The sequence below is a fragment of the Hyperolius riggenbachi genome, chromosome 12, assembly GCF_040937935.1.
Source record: "Hyperolius riggenbachi isolate aHypRig1 chromosome 12, aHypRig1.pri, whole genome shotgun sequence".
In the NCBI taxonomy this organism is placed as follows: domain Eukaryota; kingdom Metazoa; phylum Chordata; class Amphibia; order Anura; family Hyperoliidae; genus Hyperolius; species Hyperolius riggenbachi.
In genome coordinates, this window is record NC_090657.1 from 13,152,009 (window position 1) to 13,177,871 (window position 25,863).

Genomic DNA, 25,863 nt, shown 5'->3' on the forward strand with positions numbered 1-25,863 from the left:
CTGTCTAATCCCCCCTCATCTGTCAATAAACACAAGTGTAATTTGATCTCTCAGCTGTGTCAGCTCAGGAAACTTGTCACTCCTCAGCACAACGGCTAAATTGTAAACACAGGATGTTAACTGTATGTCTGCTGACTGCTTCCATGAAAGCAGGAAGTAGACACACTGCAGATTTATTGCAGGATTTGTATCAGCTGTAACAAAGAAATGGTTTTTCTTTAAGGTCGCATTCACAGTGGGAAGTTATGGTCGCACGTTATAAAGTCTTACAACGCAGCTTCCCGCACTGCAATGCTAATTCTATGGGCCGTTCACAGTGCCACGTTAAAGTCGCGTTAAAAAATATCTTGAGTTGTGGTAACTCACTGCTTGCAGCGCGTTACCTCTTAACACAGACCCATTGCGACTTAAACGTCACATTAAACCGCAACATTCCCATGTGAATAAAGCTTAAAGTTTATTATGCTGTTGCGCATCTTTTAAAGCAGAGGGGAAGTTCTGAGTTTAGGTCCACTTTAACAGGTTACTGAAATAAGTGTTTTATATTCCCTGAAAAAAGTGATTCAATGAAAAGCAGTTGTCCCGTGTATCCCTGCATGCTTCTAATATGTCATCAAGTAAAGCAAAACATTGCTTATTCTACAAAGCTATTAGGAAATGGCATGGACGCAGTTGCCCCATGATAACATAAATCATTCGATTAAAGTGATTTGTTTTCAGGTGAGCCTTATTTCGTTTATTATTGTCACATCTTTCCAATCATGTAGTCCAGGGGTCAGGAACCTATTTGGCTGAGAGAGCCATAAAATGACACATATTTTAAAATGTAGTTCCGAGAGCCATACAATAGGTTTCAAACTGGGACAGTAGGGCTCGCGTCCCTGTTGCTATGATGATGCGTATACAGTTGATCCTCCGGGCAACGGAAGTGTCAGACACGTCTTCACCTTCTCTTGGGTTTCAGCAACATCAGCATTTTCCCCGAGAGCCAGACAGGAGAAATACCGACTAACAGCTTGTACAATTAGCTAGCTGACTTGGGACTTGATTCACTTTGTAGGGGGAGATCCCCGCACTTTGGCCCAATAGGCTGCCTGTCAATTGATCATTGGGCCAATCAAAGTGCAGGGATCTCGTCCTACAAAGTCACTGGACCTGACAGGGTACAGAGTGGGACAATTGGAGCAGCTGTTAGTTTTGGGGGAAGCGAGTAAGTTAGTAGTGCATGCTACAGCAATAGTGTGCTTACTTTGAAAATGTTACTTGTGCTGCCACACTAAGCTGTGCTGCTTGAGCAGCAGGGCTGTGGAGTCGGTCCAAAAATCCTCCGACTCCGACTCCTCAGTTTAGGATTCCACCGACTCCGACTCCACGACTCCGACTCCTCTAATTTGCATATTACAATTTTGTTGATTAAAAGTATGTAACATGAAATTCGTCTCTTAACTGCCAACGCTTAGGAATTTTACAAAACAACTGAAGTGAGAAGGATATGTAGACTACTATATTTATTCCCTTTAGACTAAAACTAGTCCTTGGTAAGAGTACTTGTAAAAGGTACAAACCGGAACAAAGAACATCTATCAGGCCCTAGGCAATGTAAGTGTGGGTACATGTAAGAATGATGTGCAGGTACTCTGCAGGGGAATGAGGAGATTGTAAACAGACAACACCTCTGTGTTCAATGTGCACAACATTCTCAGTGGATTCCCTGCAGCTCTGTGGGGAGTGCATATGTAGAGTATAGTACTACTGTGTAACAAAGTAAACCTGAGACAGATGAAATTAAAGTTTTATACATACCTGGGGCTTCCTCCAGCCGCCTTCAGGATAATCAGTCCCTCGTTGTCCTCCTCCACCACCTGGATCTTCTGCTATGAGTCCATGTACTTGAGCCAGTCAGGCGTAGTGCGCATGCACACACTCCGCCGCCAGGAGCATACTACACCTGTGCAGCAGTATTGCGCAGGTGCAGAATGTTCCTGGCCGTGGGAGCGGCATGCGGCCGGACAGCGCTGACTGGCTGAATTACCAGGACTCATAGCAGAAGATCCGGGTGGTGGAGGACAGTGAGGGACTGATTAGCCTGAAGGGGGCTGGAGGGAGCCCCAGGTATGTATAAAGCTTTACTTTTCATCCGTCTCAGTTACCCTTTAATTTGTAGTCACCAAACCAAAATTTTAATAACATATCAAATTATTTGATTTCATCAGCAAAGGGAGTGCATACATTTGCATAAATCAGCATCAATGCAGAATTATTTCCATCTCGTTGACCATCTCTTTTAGTGACACAGCTACACATCAGGCTTTATTCTTACAGCATAGATGTTATTTAGTATATATAAGAGATTCCTGTGTACACATCATATATACAGTCAATCAGATATGTATATCTGTCCTTAAAAATACAGGGACTGCTTTTTTTGAAGCAGCACAAGTAACTAATTTTGATTGGTTTATTTCATTTTTGTGGACTAAGCACAGCTATTACTGTATATATACTGTATATATACATTATTTTTAATGACTATTATCTGAGAAATAGAACATTTTATCATATTTTCTATTTTAATTACAGTTACAAATTCATTAGGAGTCGGAGTCGGTGCATTTTTTCCCGACTCCGACTCCAGGCACCCAAAATTGCCTGACTCCACGACTCCGACTCCACGACTCCGACTCCGACTCCACAGCCCTGTTGAGCAGTGTAGCTTAGTGAATCAACCCCTACTGATTTGTCTGTGAGCCGAATGTAGCCATCAAAAGAGCCACATCTGCCTCCCGAGCCATAGCTTCCCTACCCCTGATGTAGTCATTCACCCACCCGGATTAGATTATTATTAATAATTTATAAAGCAGCAACATATTCAGTTGGGCTGTACAAAGTAAGAAACAAACATGGAGCACAAAATAATACAGACAATGGTATAAACAACATACAGATTTGGTAATTACAATGACAAAATTCATATGAATAAATATGCAACACATTACAAGACACAAAAGGGTGAGAAAAAAAGCAGAGACTGCTGTTTGGTAACACTGTGTATCCCAATCTGAACATGGGCCAGAGAAAACAAAGGGAGGGATTGTGTGAGGAGTTTAGGAAGCAGACTATAGACAAACATGCTAAACGTAAAGGCCGTAAAATCATCTCCAAGCAGCTTGCATTCACGTGACATCCGTCTAAATGTATTAATAGTATTTGCAAGTCCATGGGACTGTTCCAGAAGAAAATCAGACTTAGAATTGTCGGATAAATAGTGCAAATGGTGGGCAAACAGCCAAGGCTAACTCTCATAGAGACACAAGCGGAACTCCAAGGTGAAGGCCCATCAGTGTTTGATCGCGGCGAAGGTCCATTAATGTTTGATTGCACCATGCATCACTTTTTGAATGACCCTGGGCTCAATGGCAGAACAACCAAGGAGGACTCCACTGAAAAACATATAAAAGCCGTACTGGAATACTGTGTACTAAAATGCCTATAGAAAAGCCACAGTGCTTCTGGGATAATGTCTTTTAAGCAGCTGCTGTTTGTCAAGTCACATGACGCAGATGAGAAAATGAACTCCACACCTACTGTGAAGCATGGAGGAGGCTCAGTTTTTGAGTCAGTGCAGTGAAATCTCAAGACTTTGGCCTGGTACACTCTTTCAATTATGATTGGCCCATCACTGACCAATTTCACACCTTCATGTGGTATGAGAGTCAACAGATATTGAATACTATGAGTAGATTGTGTAGGTAAAACTCATACTACATGGTGGTATCATTGGCCAATCTTAATTGAAAGTGTGTACCAGGCGTTAGAAGACATTCAGGAGTGAAACATAATGGCCAGTGTCAGAGCTCTGTATTGGTTGCAGGTCATGGATCCAGCAGGATAATGACACAAAACACAACCAAAAGTACCTATGAGAGGCAACATTGGACTATTGGAAGTGGTCTACTGTATTTCGGTGGCTTTAGGGCAATGATTGCCTGTTATCCCCATATTTCTGAAGTTACTTTAATTGCTAAAGTGGTGTGTGTGTGTGTGTATGTATGTGTGTGTGTGTGTGTGTGTGTGTGTGTACAGTGGGTATGTAGTGTGTGTGTGTGTGTACAGTGTGTGTGTGTGTGTGTGTGTACAGTGTGTATGTAGTGTGTGTGTGTGTACAGCGTGTGTATGTAGTGTGTGCACTGTGTGCATACTGTGTGTACTGTGTGTATACAGTGTGTGTGTGTATAGTGTGTGTGTGTGTGTGTGTATATAGTGTGTGTGTATATAGTGTGTGTGTATACAGTGTGTGTATACAGTGTGTGTATACAGTGTGTGTATACAGTGTGTGTGTGTGTGTGTGTGTGTGTATACAGTGTGTGTATACAGTGTGTGTATACAGTGTGTGTATACAGTGTGTGTATACAGTGTGTGTATACAGTGTGTGTGTGTGTGTACAGCGTGTGTATGTAGTGTGTACTGTGTGTATACAGTGTGTGTGTGTGTGTGTGTGTGTGTGTGTGTGTGTGTGTGTATACAGTGTGTGTGTGTGTATACAGTGTGTGCGTGTGTGTGTGTGTGTATACAGTGTGTGCGCGTGTGTGTGTGTGTGTGTGTATACAGTGTGTGTATGTAGTGTGTGTGTACAATGTGTGTACAGTGTGTGTTTTTTCATGGGACACACAGGTGCTGCACAGATGGATGCAGGAAAACATTTGCAGCTGAAGTTTTGCTTGAAATGAAGCAGTTTAATATAATCTCCCTTTAAAGTACTGTTTACAGCAGATCGGCTATGAGATATGTGGCACTTTGTGCGCATTTGTGCGTGTTATAAAACACTTTGGCGCGAGCATGTCTGCACTGGTGAGTTTTTATGTAACCTCGGCTGCTCTGCACACGTTGATCTTGCCTTTCTTCCCTACAGACGCTGGTGGAATGAAGCTCACTGTCACCTATCCTCCAGCAGGGGGAGCCTGTGAGCCTCCCATCAGGGAGCAGGTAAGGGCTCCATATACTGGTGTTGGTATTTAGTGCTGTCTATAGATTACTAGTACAGCTGTGTTATCAGAGCTGTGTATAAGCAGTCACGCCTTGCTCAGGGTGGAGATAGATAAGAAAGGGAGGGGGGGGGGGGGGTGTCTGAAGTCTGTAGAAACTCTAGAGTCTTATTTATTTTTTGCTCTTCCTTTTCTCTTGTCTTTTACCACCTCTGCCCCTCTTTTCCTCCCCCTGTGTCCCCATGTCCCCTGTCACTCCTCAGACTCTTCTCCCCCCTAGCTTTACCTTATCACAGCAGGGATGGCGGCGGTGGAGGAAAGTGGCGCCTCTCGGTGTGCTATTACGCCACTGCAGCAGATCGTTGCCTCGGGGACCGGAGCTCTCCTCACCTCTCTATTCGGTATGTTGCCTAGGCGACATAGCGGGGTTTGGGCATCCCATGTGAGTCGCTGCGCCTGACCTGTCTGTCCTCCTCAGTGACCCCCCTGGATGTTGTGAAGATCCGGCTACAGTCGCAGAAGAAGCCGCTCACCAGAGGTAACGTGTTGTGTGGTACAATGCCACCCCCGCTTCAGCGCTAGCCCTTAACCCTCTCCTGTCTGCTCCGCTGTGCTGCACGCTGCTCTTCTGTAGCATCTTCTGCAGCGTTATGCGCTCCCTCCCCTCCTCACCCAGAGATCTGCTGTGCTGCACGCTGCTCTTCTGTAGCATCTTCTGCAGCGTTATGCGCTCCCTCCCCTCCCAGAGATCTGCTGTGCTGCACGCTGCTCTTCTGTAGCATCTTCTGCAGCATTATGTGCTCCTCCCCCCTCCCTGATATCTGCTGTGCTGCACGCTGCTCTTCTGTAGCATCTTCTGCAGCATTATGTGCTTCTCCCCCCTCCCTGAGATCGCCTGTGCTGCACGCTGCTCTTCTGTAGCATCTTCTGCAGCATTCTGTGCTTCCTTCCCTCCCTGAGATCTGTGCTGCACACTGCTCTTCTGTAGCATCTTCTGCAGCATTATGTGCTTTCCCCCCCCTCCCCCTCCCTGAGATCTGCTGTGCTGCACGCTGCTCTTCTGTAGCATCTTCTGCAGCATTATGTGCTTCCCCCCCCCCTCCCCCACCCAGATATCTGCTGTGCTGCACGCTGCTCTTCTGTAGCATCTTCTGCAGCATTATGTGCTCCCCCCCCCTCCCCCTCCCTGAGATCTGCTGTGCTGCACGCTGCTCTTCTGTAGCATCTTCTGCAGCATTATGTGCTCCCCCCCCTCCCTGATATCTGCTGTGCTGCACGCTGCTCTTCTGTAGCATCTTCTGCAGCATTCTGTGCTTCCTTCCCTCCCTGAGATCGGCTGTGCTGCACGCTGCTCTTCTGTAGCATCTTCTGTAGCATTCTGTGCTTCCCCCCCCCCTCCCCCACCCAGAGATCTTCTGTGCTGCACGCTGCTCTTCTGTAGCATCTTCTGCAGCATTATGTGCTTCCCCCCCCCCTCCCCCACCCAGAGATCTTCTGTGCTGCACGCTGCTCTTCTGTAGCATCTTCTGCAGCATTATGTGCTCCCCCCCCCCTCCCCCACCCAGAGATCTTCTGTGCTGCACGCTGCTCTTCTGTAGCATCTTCTGCAGCATTATGTGCTTCCCCCCCCCCTCCCCCACCCAGAGATCTTCTGTGCTGCACGCTGCTCTTCTGTAGCATCTTCTGCAGCATTATGTGCTCCCCCCCCCCCTCCCCCACCCAGAGATCTTCTGTGCTGCACGCTGCTCTTCTGTAGCATCTTCTGTAGCATTCTGTGCTTCCCCCCCCCCTCCCCCACCCAGAGATCTTCTGTGCTGCACGCTGCTCTTCTGTAGCATCTTCTGCAGCATTATGTGCTCCCCCCCCCCTCCCCCACCCAGAGATCTTCTGTGCTGCACGCTGCTCTTCTGTAGCATCTTCTGCAGCATTATGTGCTTTCCCCCCCCCCCTCCCCCACCCAGAGATCTTCTGTGCTGCACGCTGCTCTTCTGTAGCATCTTCTGCAGCATTATGTGCTTTCCCCCCCCCCTCCCCCACCCAGAGATCTTCTGTGCTGCACGCTGCTCTTCTGTAGCATCTTCTGCAGCATTATGGGCTTCCTCCCCCACCCAGAGATCTGCTGTGCTGCATGCTGCTCTTCTGTAGCATCTTCTGCAGCATTATGCGCTTCCTTCCCTCCCTGAGATCTGCTGTGCTGCACGCTGCTCTTCTGTAGCATCTTCTGCAGCATTATGTGCTCCCCCCCCCTCCCCCTCCCTGAGATCTGCTGTGCTGCACACTGCTCTTCTGTAGCATCTTCTGCAGCATTATGTGCTTCCTTCCCTCCCTGAGATCTGTGCTGCACGCTGCTCTTCTGTAGCATCTTCTGCAGCATTATGTGCTTCCCCCCCCCCTCCCCCACCCAGAGATCTTCTGTGCTGCACGCTGCTCTTCTGTAGCATCTTCTGTAGCATTATGTGCTTCCCCCCCCCTCCCTGAGATCGCCTGTGCTGCACGCTGCTCTTCTGTAGCATCTTCTGCAGCATTATGTGCTTCCCCCCCCCCTCCCCCACCCAGAGATCTTCTGTGCTGCACGCTGCTCTTCTGTAGCATCTTCTGCAGCATTATGTGCTCCCCCCCCCCCTCCCCCACCCAGAGATCTTCTGTGCTGCACGCTGCTCTTCTGTAGCATCTTCTGCAGCATTATGTGCTTTCCCCCCCCCCCTCCCCCACCCAGAGATCTTCTGTGCTGCACGCTGCTCTTCTGTAGCATCTTCTGCAGCATTATGTGCTCCCCCCCCCCTCCCCCACCCAGAGATCTTCTGTGCTGCACGCTGCTCTTCTGTAGCATCTTCTGCAGCATTATGTGCTTTCCCCCCCCCCTCCCCCACCCAGAGATCTTCTGTGCTGCACGCTGCTCTTCTGTAGCATCTTCTGCAGCATTATGTGCTCCCCCCCCCCTCCCCCACCCAGAGATCTTCTGTGCTGCACGCTGCTCTTCTGTAGCATCTTCTGCAGCATTATGTGCTTTCCCCCCCCCCTCCCCCACCCAGAGATCTTCTGTGCTGCACGCTGCTCTTCTGTAGCATCTTCTGCAGCATTATGGGCTTCCTCCCCCACCCAGAGATCTGCTGTGCTGCATGCTGCTCTTCTGTAGCATCTTCTGCAGCATTATGCGCTTCCTTCCCTCCCTGAGATCTGCTGTGCTGCACGCTGCTCTTCTGTAGCATCTTCTGCAGCATTATGTGCTCCCCCCCCCTCCCCCTCCCTGAGATCTGCTGTGCTGCACACTGCTCTTCTGTAGCATCTTCTGCAGCATTATGTGCTTCCTTCCCTCCCTGAGATCTGTGCTGCACGCTGCTCTTCTGTAGCATCTTCTGCAGCATTATGTGCTTCCCCCCCCCCTCCCCCACCCAGAGATCTTCTGTGCTGCACGCTGCTCTTCTGTAGCATCTTCTGTAGCATTATGTGCTTCCCCCCCCCTCCCTGAGATCGCCTGTGCTGCACGCTGCTCTTCTGTAGCATCTTCTGCAGCATTATGTGCTTCCCCCCCCCTCCCTAAGATCTGCTGTGCTGCACGCTGCTCTTCTGTAGCATCTTCTGCAGCATTATGTGCTTTCCCCCCCCCCCTCCCTAAGATCTGCTGTGCTGCACGCTGCTCTTCTGTAGCATCTTCTGCAGCATTATGTGCCCCCCCCTCCCTGAGATCGGCTGTGCTGCACGCTGCTGTTCTGTAGCATCTTCTGCAGAATTATGTGCTTCCCCCCCCTCCCAGAGATCTCCTGTGCTGCACGCTGCTCTTCTGTAGCATCTTCTGCAGCATTATGTGCTTCCCCCCCCCTCCCTGAGATCGCCTGTGCTGCACGCTGCTCTTCTGTAGCATCTTCTGCAGCATTATGTGCTTCCCCCCCCCCCCCTCCCTGATATCTGCTGTGCTGCAGGAGAAGTCATTATTATTAGGGCAGCACGGTGGCGTAGTGGTTAGCTCTCTCGCCTTGCAGCGCTGGGTCCCTGGTTCGAATCCCAGCCAGGGCACTATCTGCAAAGAGTTTGTATGTTCTCTCCGTGTCTGCGTGGGTTTCCTCCGGGCACTCCGGTTTCCTCCCACATTCCAAAAACATACAGATAAGTTAATTGGCTCCACCTAAATTGGCCCTAGACTACAGTACTTACACTACATAATATAGACATATGGCAATGGTAGGGATTAGATTGTGAGCTCCTTTGAGGGACAGTTAGTGACAAGATATATATATATATATATACACTGTACAGCGCTGCGTAATATGTCAGCGCTATATAAATACTAAATAATAATAATAATAATAATAATTATTGCCTGGCAATGGGAGCACGATCAAGGTGCGTGCAGCTGGGGACTGCGCATGCACAGTAGCCTTCAACTGTCTGCGACCGGTCTGCTTTCAGGGGGCTGCCGCTGCTCGCTGGAGAATTGTGGAAGGACGGCGCGGGATCACTCCAGGGGGCAAGAGGCCACACATAAGTTAAAATATTTGTATTTTTTTTACGTGCCGTAAGTAACTTTTTAATCCTGTATAGATAGTCACACAGCTGCAAGTAAACTCGCTAAACAATGGGTTTTTACATTTTACAATCAGTTCCAAAGGTAATACTTAAAGGACCTCTGTCGTGAAAATCTTAAAATTTCAAACACATGTAAACATAGACAAATAAGAAGTACATTTCTCCCAGAGTAAAATGAGCCATAAATGACTTTTCTCCTATGTTGCTGTCACAGTAGGCAGTAGAAATCTGACAGAAGCAACATATTTCGGACTAGCCCATCTTCCCGTAGGGGGGTTCTCAGGGTTTTCTTTATTTTTAAAAGCACTTAGTGAATGGCAGTTGCTCCGTCCAATTGCCAAAATAGTGTGCAGGGAGGCTGGCCAGCATCTTTGTATTAATCATTTACAGGGAATGTCTTTATAAAGCATAAAGGCCATGCTGAGAATCCCCCATGAAGAGATGGACTAGCCTAAAACCTGTCAGTAATGTCAGATTTCTACTACCTACTGTGAGTGACAGCAACATAGGAGAAAAGTAATTTATGGCTCATTTTACTCTGGGAGAAATGTACTTCTTATTTAAATGTTTTAAAATTTTTAAGATTTTCGCGACAGTTCCTCTTTAAGGAGACCATACATAATTTGATATACCACCAGATCGACCATTAGAAAGATCCCTCTGATCGAATCCGACCAGAGAGGGACCTGTTGCCTGCCCACCAGGGACATAGCTAGAGATGACTGGGCCCCATAGCAATTTTATTTCATGGGCCCCACCACTGATGTTGGCTTGGGGGCCCTGAAGAGGGAGAATTTGTTACATTGCAGCTCTGCATAAGCCCCATAGAACAGAGCAAATACTGTATAACAAGACAAAGGGAGAGGAGCGTACCCTAAAAATCATATATGGCGGCGTTAATTACTGTTCCCCCTCCAGGCCGCCATGGATGGTGGGAAATTATGTAATCCGTCTTCCAGCAATTGCTGGAAGCTTAATTATTGTGTTTTAAAAGTAACTCCGTTTTCTGACAGCACTGAAGTCACTCCCTGTGCGCCCGAGTCTCCTGCGCTGGATTCACTGTGCTGGAGCAGGGAGAGCTCTCACCTTGTATAGATGGCTGGACAATCTCATGAGATGCATCACAAGTGGGCACTCCTGAGAACTTTCAACGATACCATTTTTAGCCAAAGCTACCTGAGATGGCGATTCCACTGATCTCTTGTGTGGCACTACAACTACCAGCAACCCCCGAGTGGTTCCTCCAGCCCAGTACCCAACTACAAGAGGGACACCGCAACAAACTGGGGATTGGGCTGGAGGAACCTCTGGGATTGCTGGTCATATTTGGCTCACATGAGGTCAGTGGAATTGCTGTCCCAGGTAGCTTTGAGTTTGACCAGCCATAGGTAAGACCTTTCCCTGCTAACTATCACATGCATGTTAAAGAGGAACTCCAGTGAAAATAATGTAATAAAAAAGTGCTTCATTTTTACAATAATTATGTATAAATGATTTAATCAGTGTTTGCCCATTGTAAAATCTTTTAAATCCCTGATTTACATTCTGACATTTATTACATGGTGACATTTTTACTGCTGGCAGGTGATGTAGCTGCTGCTTGCTGTTTTGGCAGTTGGAAACAGCTGTAAACAGCTATTTCCCACAATGCAACAAGGTTCACAGACAGGAAACTGCCAGGAGTACTACGGTCCTCCGAGTTTCTTGTGGGAGGGGTTTCACCACAACATCAGTCATACAGCGCCCCCTGGTGGTCTATTTGTGAAAAGGAATAGATTTCTCATGTAAAAGGGGGTATCAGCTACTGATTGGGATAAAGTTCAATTCTTGGTCTCAGTTTCTCTTTAAGTCCCTGTTGGTCTAGTGCAGGCATGGGTAATCTTGGCCCTCCAGCTGTTACAGAACTACAAGTCCCACAATGCATTTGTCTTTGAGTCATGACTGAGGCTGTCAGACTCCTGCAATGCATTGTGGGACTTGTAGTTCCATAACAGCTGGAGGGCCAAGTTTGCCCATGCCTGGCCTAGTGGGCTTACCTGTCCTCTGGCAGGCTGAAGGTTGAAGTGACATTGCTGCTGTCCCCTTCGGCTGCCTTTCGACAGGTGAGGCTGGCAGTGGGTGGAGTAGGACATCTGCCACGCCCTGCGGCTCTCCCATGGTCTCTAGTAGGTGAGGCTGGCAGTGGGTGGAGTAGGACATCTGCCACGCCCTGCGGCTCTCCCATGGTCTCTAGTAGGTGAGGCTGGCAGTGGGTGGAGTAGGACATCTGCCACGCCCTGCGGCTCTCCCATGGTCTCTAGTAGGTGAGGCTGGCAGTGGGTGGGATAGGTCATCTGCCACGCCCTGCGGCTCTCCCATGGTCTCTAGTAGGTGAGGCTGGCAGTGGGTGGAGTAGGACATCTGCCACGCCCTGCGGCTCTCCCATGGTCTCTAGTAGGTGAGGCTGGCAGTGGGTGGGATAGGTCATCTGCCACGCCCTGCGGCTCTCCCATGGTCTCTAGTAGGTGAGGCTGGCAGTGGGTGGGATAGGTCATCTGCCACGCCCTGCGGCTCTCCCATGGTCTCTAGTAGGTGAGGCTGGCAGTGGGTGGGGTATGTCATCTGCCACGCCCTGCGGCTCTCCCATGGTCTCTAGTAGGTGAGGCTGGCAGTGGGTGGGGTATGTCATCTGCCACGCCCTGCGGCTCTCCCATGGTCTCTAGTAGGTGAGGCTGGCAGTGTCGGGACACACTTCCACAGGCTCCCTGGCTCCTCTCTGTTCATCAGTTCCCCTCAGGGCCAGAATAAGGTCTTCGAACACCAGAGGCTCGGTAGCCATGGTGCGCCCCCGAGATTTTAGCAGAAATCTATTGAGCATCGATTGCACTGCTCAAAGCAATGCTCCGATATGGACCACCGGATGTACATACACACACATACACATATATACAGTGAGTTACAACACACACACACTTACACCTGCTGTCTGCTTGCCTTCAACGAACCAGGACAATTACAAACTAGGTGGTTTACAGAAAGTTGTGTTTTTTCTTTTCACTGTTTGCACTGTGGTGTTTTGTTTGCATTGGGCGCAATGCTGGCGTACGAGAGGAATCGGCGCAGAAAACTTGGGCGCAGGATACAGCCGGTATATGGGTGATCCTGCTGCTGCACAAGTCCCGCTCTTGTTAAATACTATTCCCCCTCCAGGCCGCCATGGATAGCAGGGAATGATGTAATTCGTTCGCTTGAAACTTGTGAATAATAAATCCAAGGGATGAGCATGAAATATCCTAACTGCATATACCGCTGTACACGTCTGAAATGTCTCCGCTTGTTTTGTTTAACAAGTTTAAGAATATCCAAAAATGGTGTAATGTCATTTCATCTGGACACCTCCTTGTGTTCTCCGAGGTGTTTCGCCACCAGTACAGGTGACTTCTTCAGGGATGGTTAAAGAAGGAACTAGCTGATTATAGATCATTTACTTACTCCTAGGGGGACATTTATCAAGAGTGTCTGAGAAAAAATATTGGTAGATTTTTAGAAATCCGTGCAGGACTGTCTCAGACATCTTAAGAAATCGCTAGATTTAGTGCAGATTCCTTCTAAAACTGCTGTAAAATAGGAGGAGCTAGGAAGGTCTCTCAGGCAGTGCAGTGTGTGAGGGGAATTGCTGTTGCTGAGGTAACCAATTCATCTGCTGTAATGCCCAGCACTGGAAGGATTAAGCACAGAACAGCTTCACAGGATTCGGCAGGGGGAGGAGCCCTTCACAAATCATGTCTAGTCTGCACTACTGCACAATCTGTAGAACTGCTATTAAGCACTTCTTAATCTACAGCAGTTTAGGAATGGATTTTCTTTTTTTTAACTGTAGTGCAGTTCTAGGAATTCACACTAAACTGTCACTACTAAGTAAGATTTATGAATCTTCTTAATATCATGCAGAACAGCCCCGCTGCTGGTTAGAACTGTTTAAGAAAAAAAAAAAATGTTGGTAATGCTTTCATAAATCTGGCCCCAGGAGTCTAGTCTAGTTAAAACTACTTATGGAGTTTATCTACCTAAAAAACAAGACGGGGGTGGGTTGTCAATGACCGGGGGACAGTAAAGCTGCTCAGATGCAGCTTTACTGTTCCCTTCGTTTCCTGTGGGGGAGAGCAGCTAAAGCCGTTGTCTGGTTGCTTTAGTGTCCTCGTCCTGCTGCACAGCAGTGAAGTCTCAACCCAGCGATATCCGTTTCTCCATTCTGCTCCTTCAGGTAAAAATTATCATTGTATTTTGATGATAAATGGAGTGAAATACCCCCTCTCCTGGTTAAGGATAGTACTGCCAGTTTGATACAGATGGCTTTTTTTCGTGCCTTGTGAAAAACAATTTTATTTCGTCCAGATGTCATTTGAACAGAAGAAGTAGCTTCTACTAGGGAAAATACATCTTCTAGAAAATAACCTTATTTCTTAATTTAATATACGATCACCTGCAGAAATGAGAACCTCTACAGACTTAAAAACTGCAAATATTCCATACAGTACAGTAGCCCATAGCAACCAATAAACAATAGCTCTTTCTCTGACTTTACCCCAGTAACCTGATTCCTGGTTGCTATGGGTCAGGGCTCGTTTCCACTATTGCGGTGCGGAATCGCCTGGATTCCACCACTGATGAAATCGCATGCGGTTGCGATTCCGCGTGCGTTTTTTTTGCCGCGAATTCGCATAGGTGAGGGTATATGCAATTTTAACTATGTCACTGCCTGTGTGAATTTCCATTGGTACCTATGCGAATTCGCAGCAAAAAACGCATGGGGAAATCGCATGCGATTTCCCTATTAAATACATTGTGTGCGATTCGCCTGCATTCCACACGCAGGCGAATTCAGAGGGCTCTGCCGTGCAGAAAAATCCTGCACAGAAAAACGCACAGCAAAACTGACAAGTGGAAACAGGCCCATCCATTTTTATTGGTTGTGCGAATGCGCATGCGGACAACGCATGCGGATTCGCGATAGTGGAAACGGGCCCTTATACATGGCTTTGTACACGGCCGTCGTTCATTGGGCTGCCCATTGTATCTCCTTTAAGCCTAGCCATTCTACATCCCCATGGTAACATTACATCTTCATCAAATCCATGCTTTCATCTTTAACATTATCGCTTCTCCTGTGCCTTACGTTGCTTCTTAACACCTTTTTATATATGTATCTGTACTAAATTATACATATATTATGTCAATTGCAGCCATATTTTTGTTCTTATTCCCAATTTCTCCCTCTTGTGTTGCAGTAATGTCTGTAAAGTCTCTTCCCTGGGCACCCCCCACGCGCCAACCCAACTGTGAGTACTCCAGGCCAGCCCTCTCACTATTGCCCACCGCATACAGATAACTCTCTGGGCTTAGACTGAGGCAGACTCTCTGATCAGAGGGGGCATAGACTGAGGCAGACTCTCTGATCCAGGAGGCATAGACTGAGGCAGGCTCTCTGATCCAGGGGACATAGACTGAGGCAGACTCTCTGATCCGGGGGGCATAGACTGAGACAGACTCTTTGATCCGGGGGGCATAGACTGAGACAGACTCTCTGATCCGGGGGGCATAGACTGAGACAGACTCTCTGATCCAGGAGGCATAGACTGAGGCAGGCTCTCTGATCCAGGGGACATAGACTGAGGCAGACTCTCTGATCCGGGGGGCATAGACTGAGGCAGACTCTCTGATCCGGGGGGCATAGACTGAGACAGACTCTCTGATCCGGGGGGCATACACTGAGACAGACTCTCTGATCCGGGGCGCATAGACTGAGACAGACTCTCTGATCCGGGGGGCATAGACTGAGGCAGGCTCTCTGATCCGGGGGCATAGACTGAGGCAGCCTCTCTGATCCAGGGGGCATAGACTGAGGCAGACTCTCTGATCCAGGGGGCATAGACTGAGGCAGACTCCCTGATCCAGGGGGCATAGACTGAGACAGACTCTCTCTGATCCAGGGGGCATAGACTGAGGCAGACTCCCTGATCCAGGGGGCATAGACTGAGGCAGACTCTTTGATGCAGGGGGCATAGACTGAGACAGGCTCTCTGATCCAGGGGGCATAGACTGAGGCATACTCTCTGATCCAGGGGGCATAGACTGAGGCAGGCTCTCTGATCCAGGGGGCATAGACTGAGGCAGACTCTCTGATCCAGGGGGCATAGACTGAGACAGACTCTCTGATCCAGGGGGCATAGACTGAGGCAGGCTCTCTGATCCAGGGGGCATAGACTGAGGCAGATTCCCTGATCCAGGGGGCATAGACTGAGGCAGACTGTCTGATCTGAGGGAGCATAGACTGAGGCTGACTCTCTGATCTGAGGGGGCATAGACTGAGGAAGACTCTCTGATCTGAGGGGGCATAGACTGAGGAAGACTCTCTGATCTGAGGGGGCATAGACTGAGGCAGACTCTCTGATCCGAGGGGCATAGACTGAGGCAGACTCTCTGATCCGAGGGGGCATAGACTGAGACAGACTCTCTGATCTGAGGGAGGATAGACTGAGGCTGACTCTCTGATCCAGGGGGCATAGACTGAGGCTGACTTTCTGATCCAGGGGGCATAGACAGAGACAGACTCTCTGATCCAGGGTGCATAGACAGAGGCAGACTCTCTGATGCAGGGGGCATAGACAGAGGCAGACTCTCTGATGCAGGGGGTATAGACTGAGGCAGACTCTCTGATCCAGGGGGCATAGACAGAGGCAGACTCTCTGATCCAGGGGGCATAGACAGAAGCAGACTCTCTGATCCAGGGGGCATAGACTAAGACTTGCACTGATCCAGGGGCATAGACTAAGGCAGACTCTCTGTTCCAGGGGGCATAGACTGAGGCAGGCTCTCTGATCCAGGGGGCATAGACTGAGGCAGGCTCTCTGATCCGGGGGGCATAGACTGAGGCAGACTCTCTGATCCAGAAAGCATAGACTGAGGCAGACTCTATGATCCAAGGGGACATAGACTGAGGCAGACTCTCTCTGATCCAGGGGGCATAGACTGAGGCAGACTCTCTCTGATCCAGGGGGCATAGACTGAGGCAGACTCTCTTTGATCCGGGGGGCATAGACTGAGACAGACTCTCTGATCCAGGGGGCATAGACTGAGGCAGACTCTCTCTGATCCAAGGGGCATAGACTGAGACAGACTCTCTGATCCAGGGTGCATAGACAGAGGCAGACTCTCTGATGCAGGGGGCATAGACAGAGGCAGACTCTCTGATGCAGGGGGTATAGACTGAGGCAGACTCTCTGATCCAGGGGGCATAGACAGAGGCAGACTCTCTGATCCAGGGGGCATAGACAGAAGCAGACTCTCTGATCCAGGGGGCATAGACTAAGACTTGCACTGATCCAGGGGCATAGACTAAGGCAGACTCTCTGTTCCAGGGGGCATAGACTGAGGCAGGCTCTCTGATCCAGGGGGCATAGACTGAGGCAGGCTCTCTGATCCGGGGGGCATAGACTGAGGCAGACTCTCTGATCCAGAAAGCATAGACTGAGGCAGACTCTATGATCCAAGGGGACATAGACTGAGGCAGACTCTCTCTGATCCAGGGGGCATAGACTGAGGCAGACTCTCTCTGATCCAGGGGGCATAGACTGAGGCAGACTCTCTTTGATCCGGGGGGCATAGACTGAGACAGACTCTCTGATCCAGGGGGCATAGACTGAGGCAGACTCTCTCTGATCCAAGGGGCATAGACTGAGGCAGACTCTCTGATCCGGGGGGCATAGACTGAGGCAGACTCTGATCCAGGGGGCATAGACTGAGGCAGACTCTGATCCAAGGGGCATAGACTGAGGCAGACTCTCTCTGATACAGGGGGCATAGACTGAGGCAGATTCTCTGATCCAGGGGGCATAGACTGAGGCAGACTCTCTGATCCAGGGGACATAGACTGAGGCAGACTCTCTGATCCAAGGGGCATAGACAGAGGCAGACTCTCTGATCCAGGGGGCATAGACTGAGGCAGACTCTCTGATCCAGGGGGCATAGACTGAGACAGACTCTCTGATCCAGGGGGCATAGACTGAGGCAGACTCTCTCTGATCCAGGGGGCATAGTGAGGCATACACTCTGATCCAGGAGGCATAGACTGAGGCATACTCTCTGATCCGAGGGGCACAGACTGAGGCAGACTCTCTGATCCAGGGGGCACAGACTGAGGCAGACTCTCTGATCCAGGGGGCACAGACTGAGGCAGACTCTCTGATCCAGGGGGCACAGACTGAGGCAGACTCTCTGATCCAGGGGGCACAGACTGAGGCAGACTCTCTGATCCAGGGGGCACAGACTGAGCAGACTCTCTGATCCAGGGGGCACAGACTGAGCAGACTCTCTGATCCAGGGGGCATAGACTGAGGCAGACTCTCTGATCCAGGGCGCATAGACTGAGACAGGCTCTCTGATCCGGGGGGCATAGACTGAGGCAGGCTCTCTGATCCGGGGGCATAGACTGAGACAGACTCTCTGATCCAGGGGGAATAGACTGAGGCAGACTCTCTGATCCAGGGGGAATAGACTGAGGCAGCCTCTCTGATCCAGGGGGCATAGACTGAGGCAGCCTCTCTGATCCAGGGGGCATAGACTGAGGCAGCCTCTCTGATCCAGGGGGCATAGACTGATGCAGACTCTCTGATCCAGGGGGCATAGACTGATGCAGACTCTCTGATCCAGGGGGCATAGACTGAGGCACACTCTCTGATCCAGGAGGCATAGACTGAGGCAGACTCTCTGATCCAGGGGGCATAGACTGAGGCAGGCTCTCTGATTCGGGGGCATAGACTGAGACAGACTCTCTGATCCGGGGGCATAGACTGAGGCAGGCTCTCTGATCCAGGGGGCATAGACTGAGACAGACTCTCTGATCCGGGGGGCATAGACTGAGGCAGGCTCTCTGATCCGGGGGGCATAGACTGAGGCAGACTCCCTGATCCAGGGGGCATAGACTGAGGCAGGCTCTCTGATCGGGGGGCATAGACTGAGACAGACTCTCTGATCCAGGGGGCATAGAGTGAGTCAGACTCTCTGATCCGGGGGGCATAGAGTGAGTCAGACTCTCTGATCCGGGGGGCATAGACTGAGACAGACTCTCTGACCCAGGGGGCATAGACTGAGACAGACTCTCTCATCCAGGGGGCATAGAGTGAGTCAGACTCTCTGATCCTGGGGGGCATAGACTGAGGCAAGCTCTCTGATCCAGGGGGCATAGACTGAGGCAGACTCGCTCTGATCCAGGAGGCATAGACTGAGGCAGACTGTCTGATCCAGGGGGCATAGACTGAGGCAGACTCTCTGATCCAGGGGGCATAGACTGAGGCAGACTCTCTGATCCAGGGGGCATAGACTGAGGCAGACTCTCTGATCCAGGGGGCATAGACTGAGGCAGACTCACTGATCCAGGGGGCATAGACTGAGGCAGACTCTCTGATCCTGGGGGGCATAGACTGAGGCAAGCTCTCTGATCCAGGGGGCATAGACTGAGGCAGACTCTCTGATCCAGGGGGCATAGACTGAGGCAGACTCTCTGATCCAGGGGGCATAGACTGAGGCAGACTCACTGATCCAGGGGGCATAGACTGAGGCAGGCTCTCTGATCCTGGGGGGCATAGACTGAGGCAGACTCTCTGATCCAGGGGGCATAGACTGAGGCAGACTCTGATCCGAGAGGCATAGACTGAGGCAGACTCTCTGATCCGGGGGGCATAGACTGAGGCAGACTCTGATCCAGGGGGCATAGACTGAGGCAGACTCTGATCCAAGGGGCATAGACTGAGGCAGACTCTCTCTGATACAGGGGGCATAGACTGAGGCAGACTCTCTGATCCAGGGGACATAGACTGAGGCAGACTCTCTGATCCAGGGGGCATAGGATTAGAAGAGGTCTTATTTAGTACTTAGTTATGAGTTTAGGGTTAGGTAAATTGTTAGAAGGGTTAGTGTTAGTTGGTGTCTTTATCTTCCATTACAAGTGACAAGAAACAAGTATTATTGCCCATAGCAACTAGTCTGCAATCATCTTTCAATGATCACACCTCAGTAATGAAAGGTGTATTGTGGTTGCTATGCTTACTACACAGTAATACTCTGCTATGTGTAATCACCCTGATCACCCCACTGGTTTCCCCTGATCATTTATAACCTCCCCCCTGAGCAGTCTGACTGTCTTTGCTGCAATTAATGGGCTCATTGTGTATAAAGGAGGACTTGGATTGTGCCTGTGTTGCTTGCAAAATGATCATACCTTCAGCATACCTCCCAACTTTTTGAGGTGAGAAAGAGGGACACTTAACCCTCCTGGCAGTTTACTAAAATCCGCCAGGGGGCAGCAAAGCCGTTTTTTATTTATTCATTTTTTTCTTCTCGCTACATGATAGCCGCTGCTCAGCGGCATCCCCCTAGCCCCTCCGATCGCTTCCGGCGATCAGGGATCAGGAGATCCCGTTCAAAGAACGGGATCTCCTGGAGGGCTTCCACCGTCGCCATGGCGACGGGCGGGATGACGCCAACGACGTTATCAACGTCGTGACGTCAAAGGGGACTCCGATCCACCCCACAGCGCTGCCTGGCACTGATTGGCCAGGCAGCGCACGGGGTCTGGGGGGGGGGGGGGGTGGCTGCGGGTAGCGGCGGCGATCGGATTGCACACGCAGCTAGCAAAGTGCTAGCTGCGTGTAGCAAAAAAAAATTATGCAAATCGGCCCAGCGGGGCCTGGGCGGTGCCTTCCGGCTTACCGCCAGGGAGGTTAAAGTGAATGGTAACCGCATTTAAAAAAAAATGAAGCAAATACTTACCTAATGAGAGGGAAGGCTCTGGGTCATATAGAGCCTTCTGTCTCCTCTCTCGGTGCTCTCCATCCTGTGCTGGCTCCCCCCCCCCCCCCCCCCGTTTCAATCCCCCACCGAAAGGGTATTTGGAAGTCTTCGGGAGCCGTGTCCTCCTGAAGACGTGCGGCTCCATACTGCACAGGCGCGAGCGTAAAAGAGAGTGTGCTTGTGCAGGAGCAGTACAGGGCCGCCCTTCTACAGGAGCCCTCGGGCTTAGTGAAGACCTCTGAAGCCTCCTACGGCCGGGTAAAGCAGCATTTGACTAAATTACCGGGCGAGCCAGCACTGGAACGAGGGGACCAGGAGAGGAGCCGGAAGCCGGAAGGCTCTGTAGAACCCAGAGCCTTCCCTCTCCTTGGGTAAGTATCTGTCTCATTTTTTTTAAATGCGGTTCCCATTGACTTTAAGCCATGCCCCTGCCACACCCCTGACCACACCCCTAGTCACGCATACCGTAAAGAGTTCATAAGAAGAATATGTTGTTTTATAATTCAAACCACACTGGTCCTTTCTGTCCTGGTTCATTTTCCTTCAGATTAACATCTTAAAATTAGTAATATATAAATTTAAAGGATGGGAACAGAGTTTAAAGTCAAACACGTTTTTAGTAGAGAAATATATATATTTACATAGAAAGAGGGACAAAGTCCTGAAAGAGGGACAAATGAGGAGGAAAGAGGGACAGGGCTCCCAAAGATGGACTGTCCCTCCAAAAGAGGGACACTTGGGAGCTATGACCTCAGTAGAATAAGCATTAAGTGCACTCTCCCCCCTCCCCCATATATTATACAGCCCCCCCCCCCCAGTGTTGATGCGTGTTGTTGTGCCCATCAGACTGCTTCACTTGGTGCCCCACCCTCCCTCACTTCCTCTTGTACTAAAACCGCTTCAAGGCTCTGATCCATGGACTAATTGTATTGCTTTCTAACACATTGCACTGTCACGGCTCAGTCCCAGCTACCTGTACCTCTCCGCTCTCCCCCTCTGGTCTCTGTAAGCCTCTGACCTCTTCCTCTCTCTACCCCACCAGGGCGATGCTTCCTGTACTGTAACGGCCTCATGGACCATCTGTTTGTGTGCCAGCATGCCACAGCTTGCAGCACCTGGTACCGGGCACCCACCTACTTCAATGGAACGCTGGTAAGTAGCCGGCCTGGAGAAAGAGGAGACTTGTGGTGGTGAAGATGGACAGGAATGTGTAAACATGCAAACAATAGCAGATGTATGGCTTGTCCCTGCAAGTGCTCTTTCTTCTTGTCTGTCACAATCTACGAAACTTAGAGCCCTGGTACACCGGAGAGCGGGTTATTTTAGTTTTAAAAAAAATGCTTCCATTGATTTGCATTAAAATTGTGTCAAAATAGCCACAAAAATTGCAATCCCGGCTATTTTACCACAATTTTGATGCAAGCGTTTTTTAACCACTTCAGCCTGCAGGTGTTTTCACCTTCAGGACGAAGGCAATTTTCCCTTGTCAGTGCTCCTTTCATTCATTCGCCAATCATTTTATCACTACTTATCACACCTATGTGATCTATATCTTGAACGACCCACAAATGCTCTCTGGTGTGCTAGGGCCTTCTGAGACCATCTGTCTAGCAAGATGGGTTGTCTTTGTTAAAATATGAACTAGATGGAACAGTTTGTATCCTTTCCTTGGGACATATCAAGAGTATAGTGAGGTTGCTGAAAGGTTGATATACAAGCATTATGGGTAGCGCCTAGACCGGTTTTTAGCCTCTCCCTGGCGCAGCCTATTGAAATCTACGTCTTTGTTACAGCCACTTACCTCTGCCAGGACAACAGACTAGCTCCTGCCACCATCACGCTTCCATTGTGGCTAAACTTGGCTGTGTAATGACAGCTGAGTTAATGCAGGTCAAGAACCCATTTTATGAAGTACCGGTATTCACAGAGTAAAAAAATAATAATCTCAGTAGGGACATAGACAGCAAAATAAACCAGGGCTGTGGAGTCGGTACAATAATCTTCCGCCTCTGCCTCCTCAGTTTATGAAACCTCTGACTCCAACTCTGGGTACCCAAAATGGCTCCGACTCCTTAGGCCCCTTTCACACTGCACACGTTTCCAGACGCATTTTGGAAACGCGTGCAGGTGGCCGACATGCACGACATCAGACAGTGCATAGAGTGCACTGTCTGATGTTCACACTGCATGCGTTCCGGACCTGTGCGGTCTGGGAACGCATGCTGCACGCATTTTTTGTAAAAACGCGTGGCTGTCCCGATCACTTTTCAGTGATGAGATCAGCCACGCAACGCACACAAACGCGGATGGCGTGCGTTCGCATTCGTTGCGTTCCGCATGCATCGCCATCCGCGTTTGTGATGTGAACGGGGCCTTAGTCTAATGCTTACCAGGGCTGTAGATTTTGTACAAAAATCATCCGACTCCTCAGTTTATAAAATCTCTGTCTCCGGGTACCCAAAATGGCTCCGACTCCACAGCCTTGATATAAACTTGCTATAAACTTTTCCCACTGCAGAAGTTGCACTGCTTTCTTCTGAGTCCCTTTCTTCTGTCATTTTACGTCCAGTTCTTGTTGACCTGGCAGAGGTGGGAAGTGAGGTGAAATTTCCCCCGCCAAATTATGATCGATTTGTAAAGCGCCAACATATTCCGCGGCACTGTACAAAGTAAGAAACAAACATGGGGTGCATAATAATACAGACAATGGTTACATCAGGGTTTCTCAAACCTGTCCTGGTGACTCCCCAGCGGGGCATGTTCTGCAGGCGTCCTTACCTATGTACAAATGGGGTAATTAGTGTCTGAGCCGCATGGAATCCACCTAGCTGAGACAGTAATTACCCCACCTGTGCGTAGGTGAGGCTGCCTGCAGAACCTGCACCTCTGGGGAGTCACCAGGACAGGTTTGAGAAACACTGGTATACACCAATGTACAAAATACTGAATCCGTACAAAATGTAGGATTATTAACCACTTCAGCCTACAGGGTTGAGATTTTTTTTTTACATCTGAGCAACTTTCACCTCCCATTCATTTGCTAATAACTTTATCTCTACTCATCACAATGAATTGATCTATATCTTGTTTTTTCCGCCACCAATTAGGCTTTCTGTGAGTGATACATTTTGTTGAGAATTAATTTATTGTAAATCCATTTTAACAGGAATATTAAGAAAGAAATGGAAAAAAATCATTTTTTCTCAGGTTTTGGCCATTATAGTTTAAAATTAATCCATGCTACCATAATTAAAACCCATGTATTTTATTTGCCAATTTGTCCCGCCTATTACACCATTTAAATTATGTCCCTATCACAATTTATGGCGCCGATATTTAATTTGGAAATAAAGGTGCATTTTTTCAATTTGCGTCCATCACTATTTAGAAGCCCATAATTTAATAAATCATATTGATATACTCCTTTGACATGAATATTTAAAACGTTCAGACCCTTAGGTAACTATTTATGGTTTTTGTTTTTTTCATTATTATTGTAAATTTTTATTTTTTATTAAAACTTGTATGTGGGTATTTTTTGGTGTGGGAGGTAAACAGAGGATTTTTCATGTTTAAAAATGTCTTTATTTAATACAAAGTGTGTTTTTGGTGTAGTTTGCTATTTGGCCACAAGATGGCCACAGTCAAAAAGTCCTGGGATCGATCGATCTCGCTCCCAGGAAGAAGAAAGAAGACCAGAGCTCAGAAAAGCCGCAGCGTCTGAAGAGACGCTGTCGGCTTTTCTCCGGGGGGTCCGATCAGTGAAAGGGATTTATAATCCCTTTCATTGATCGATGGGCTAACGGCCAGCAGCGGGGGCGCGCGCAACCCGCGGGAGTGCGCGCAGCCTAACTGGACGAAAATTTTCGTCCAGTTAGGCAGAAGTGGTTAATAATTACAGTGACAAAAGTAACATGATGAATCAACCTATTCTAAGACACAAAAGGTGAGAAAGCCCTGCCCTTGCAAGCTTACAATCTACAGGAATAGTGAGAAACAAGAGGTGGAGTAGTATGCAATAATCTGTACTTTTCCGTTAGCCAGGCGCATCCTGCAGGTGGCGTTAATTACTATTCCCCCTCCAGGCCGCCATGGATAGTAGGGAAAGATGTAATTCTGGTGGAGTTTTATCGCCACCTGGTGGATGCGCCCGGCTAACGGAAAAGTACCCAATAATCATATTTAAAGGAGTGCAGCTTGGCCCTAGATCAAAGGGAGAATAGCCGAAGGTGGAGTTTATGCTTGTCGGAAAAAGTTAGTTTTGAGGGAGCGTTTAAAGGGGAACTGAAGTGAAAGGTGTATGGAGGCTGTTCGGATTTATCTCATTTTAAACTATACCAGTTGCCTGGCTGTCCTGCTGATCTATTTGGATACAATAGTGTCTGAATAACACCAGAAACAAGCATGCAGCTAGTCTTGTCAGATCTGACAAAGTCAGGAACACCTGATCTGCTGCATGCTTGTTCAGGGGCTACGGCTAAAAGTATTAGAGGATGAGGATCAGCAGGGCAGCCAGGCAACTGGTATTGCTTAAAAGGAAATAAACATGGCAGCCAGCCTCCACATCTCTCTAACTTCACTTACCCTTTAAAGATATCAAAGGTGAGTACCGTGGAAGGGGATTCCAGAGGAGGGGTGAAGCACGTGAAAAATCTTGCATACGTAAATGCAAGGAGATTATTCTAGAGGAGGACAACCGCAGGTCCCATGTGCAGATCTGAGAGTGCGGTTGGATTGGTATCTGGAAACTAGTGAGGAGATGTAAATTGGAGAGAGATTGTGGAGAGCTAAATAGGTTCGGTTTAAGAGTTTGAACTGATCCGAGTTTTAAGGTTGCCTTTCCTCTGTGTACTCACAGCTACCGCCAATACTTGTGATTGGAATTCTGTTGTAAGTGAGCCCCTATATGTGGCAGATAGGCTGCAGAACATGCGGGCAGCTGCTGTGTAAAGGCATGAACCTCTGTGCTAGGCAACCCCAGACATCCGTTCACAGCGATGAGATTCTGTGCCTGATCCTAAGCAGAGCACCATCTGCAGTATGTGTAATTGGCTGCTCTGTAAATTAGATCCTTTGAGTATACTGTGCGTCCCCGTGTATGGAAATTACATTGTAAGCAAGTTAGAGAGTTAGACCTTGTAAATGTGAAATTATAATGGCTCTGACTTTAGAAGGTTAGAGTGGGTTAGATCCAGCAAAACTGGACTGGATTCTTTAAAAAAAAAAAAAATTCAACCACGAAAGCGTGAAATCTTGCAGTATGTCTAATCAACATGCTTGGACTGAAATTGGTTGCATCATCGATCGGGCATGCACTTGGCGGCGGCGATTTTCATCCGATTCAATATAACTATCTAATCGGATGGTCAATTGGCCGCCAAGTCGCTAGATATATGGGTACCTTTAGTTATTTCGTAGGCCCTGATAATTTGCTATCTCTAAAGGTATTCACAGAACGTAGCCTCTGCTCATGTGTAAGGTAGCCACAGAGGGGTCAGTAATGGTCTAGTTACGGTAGGTACGGTAGTTA

The 25,863-nt window shown here is 48.9% G+C and overlaps 1 protein-coding gene across 1 annotated transcript in view; it reads left to right on the forward strand.

Annotated features, from left to right (window-relative positions):
- SLC25A39 (solute carrier family 25 member 39) overlaps positions 1-25,863 on the forward strand; it is a 53,512-nt gene that overhangs the window by 12,525 nt on the left and 15,124 nt on the right. Inside the window, exons 2-6 of the mRNA XM_068262081.1 lie at positions 4,910-4,983; positions 5,246-5,383; positions 5,461-5,520; positions 14,774-14,824; positions 21,376-21,485. Of these exons, the coding sequence (XP_068118182.1) occupies positions 5,284-5,383; positions 5,461-5,520; positions 14,774-14,824; positions 21,376-21,485 (321 nt within the window). The 5' untranslated portion in view covers positions 4,910-4,983; positions 5,246-5,283. The remainder of the gene's footprint in view (positions 1-4,909; positions 4,984-5,245; positions 5,384-5,460; positions 5,521-14,773; positions 14,825-21,375; positions 21,486-25,863) is intronic.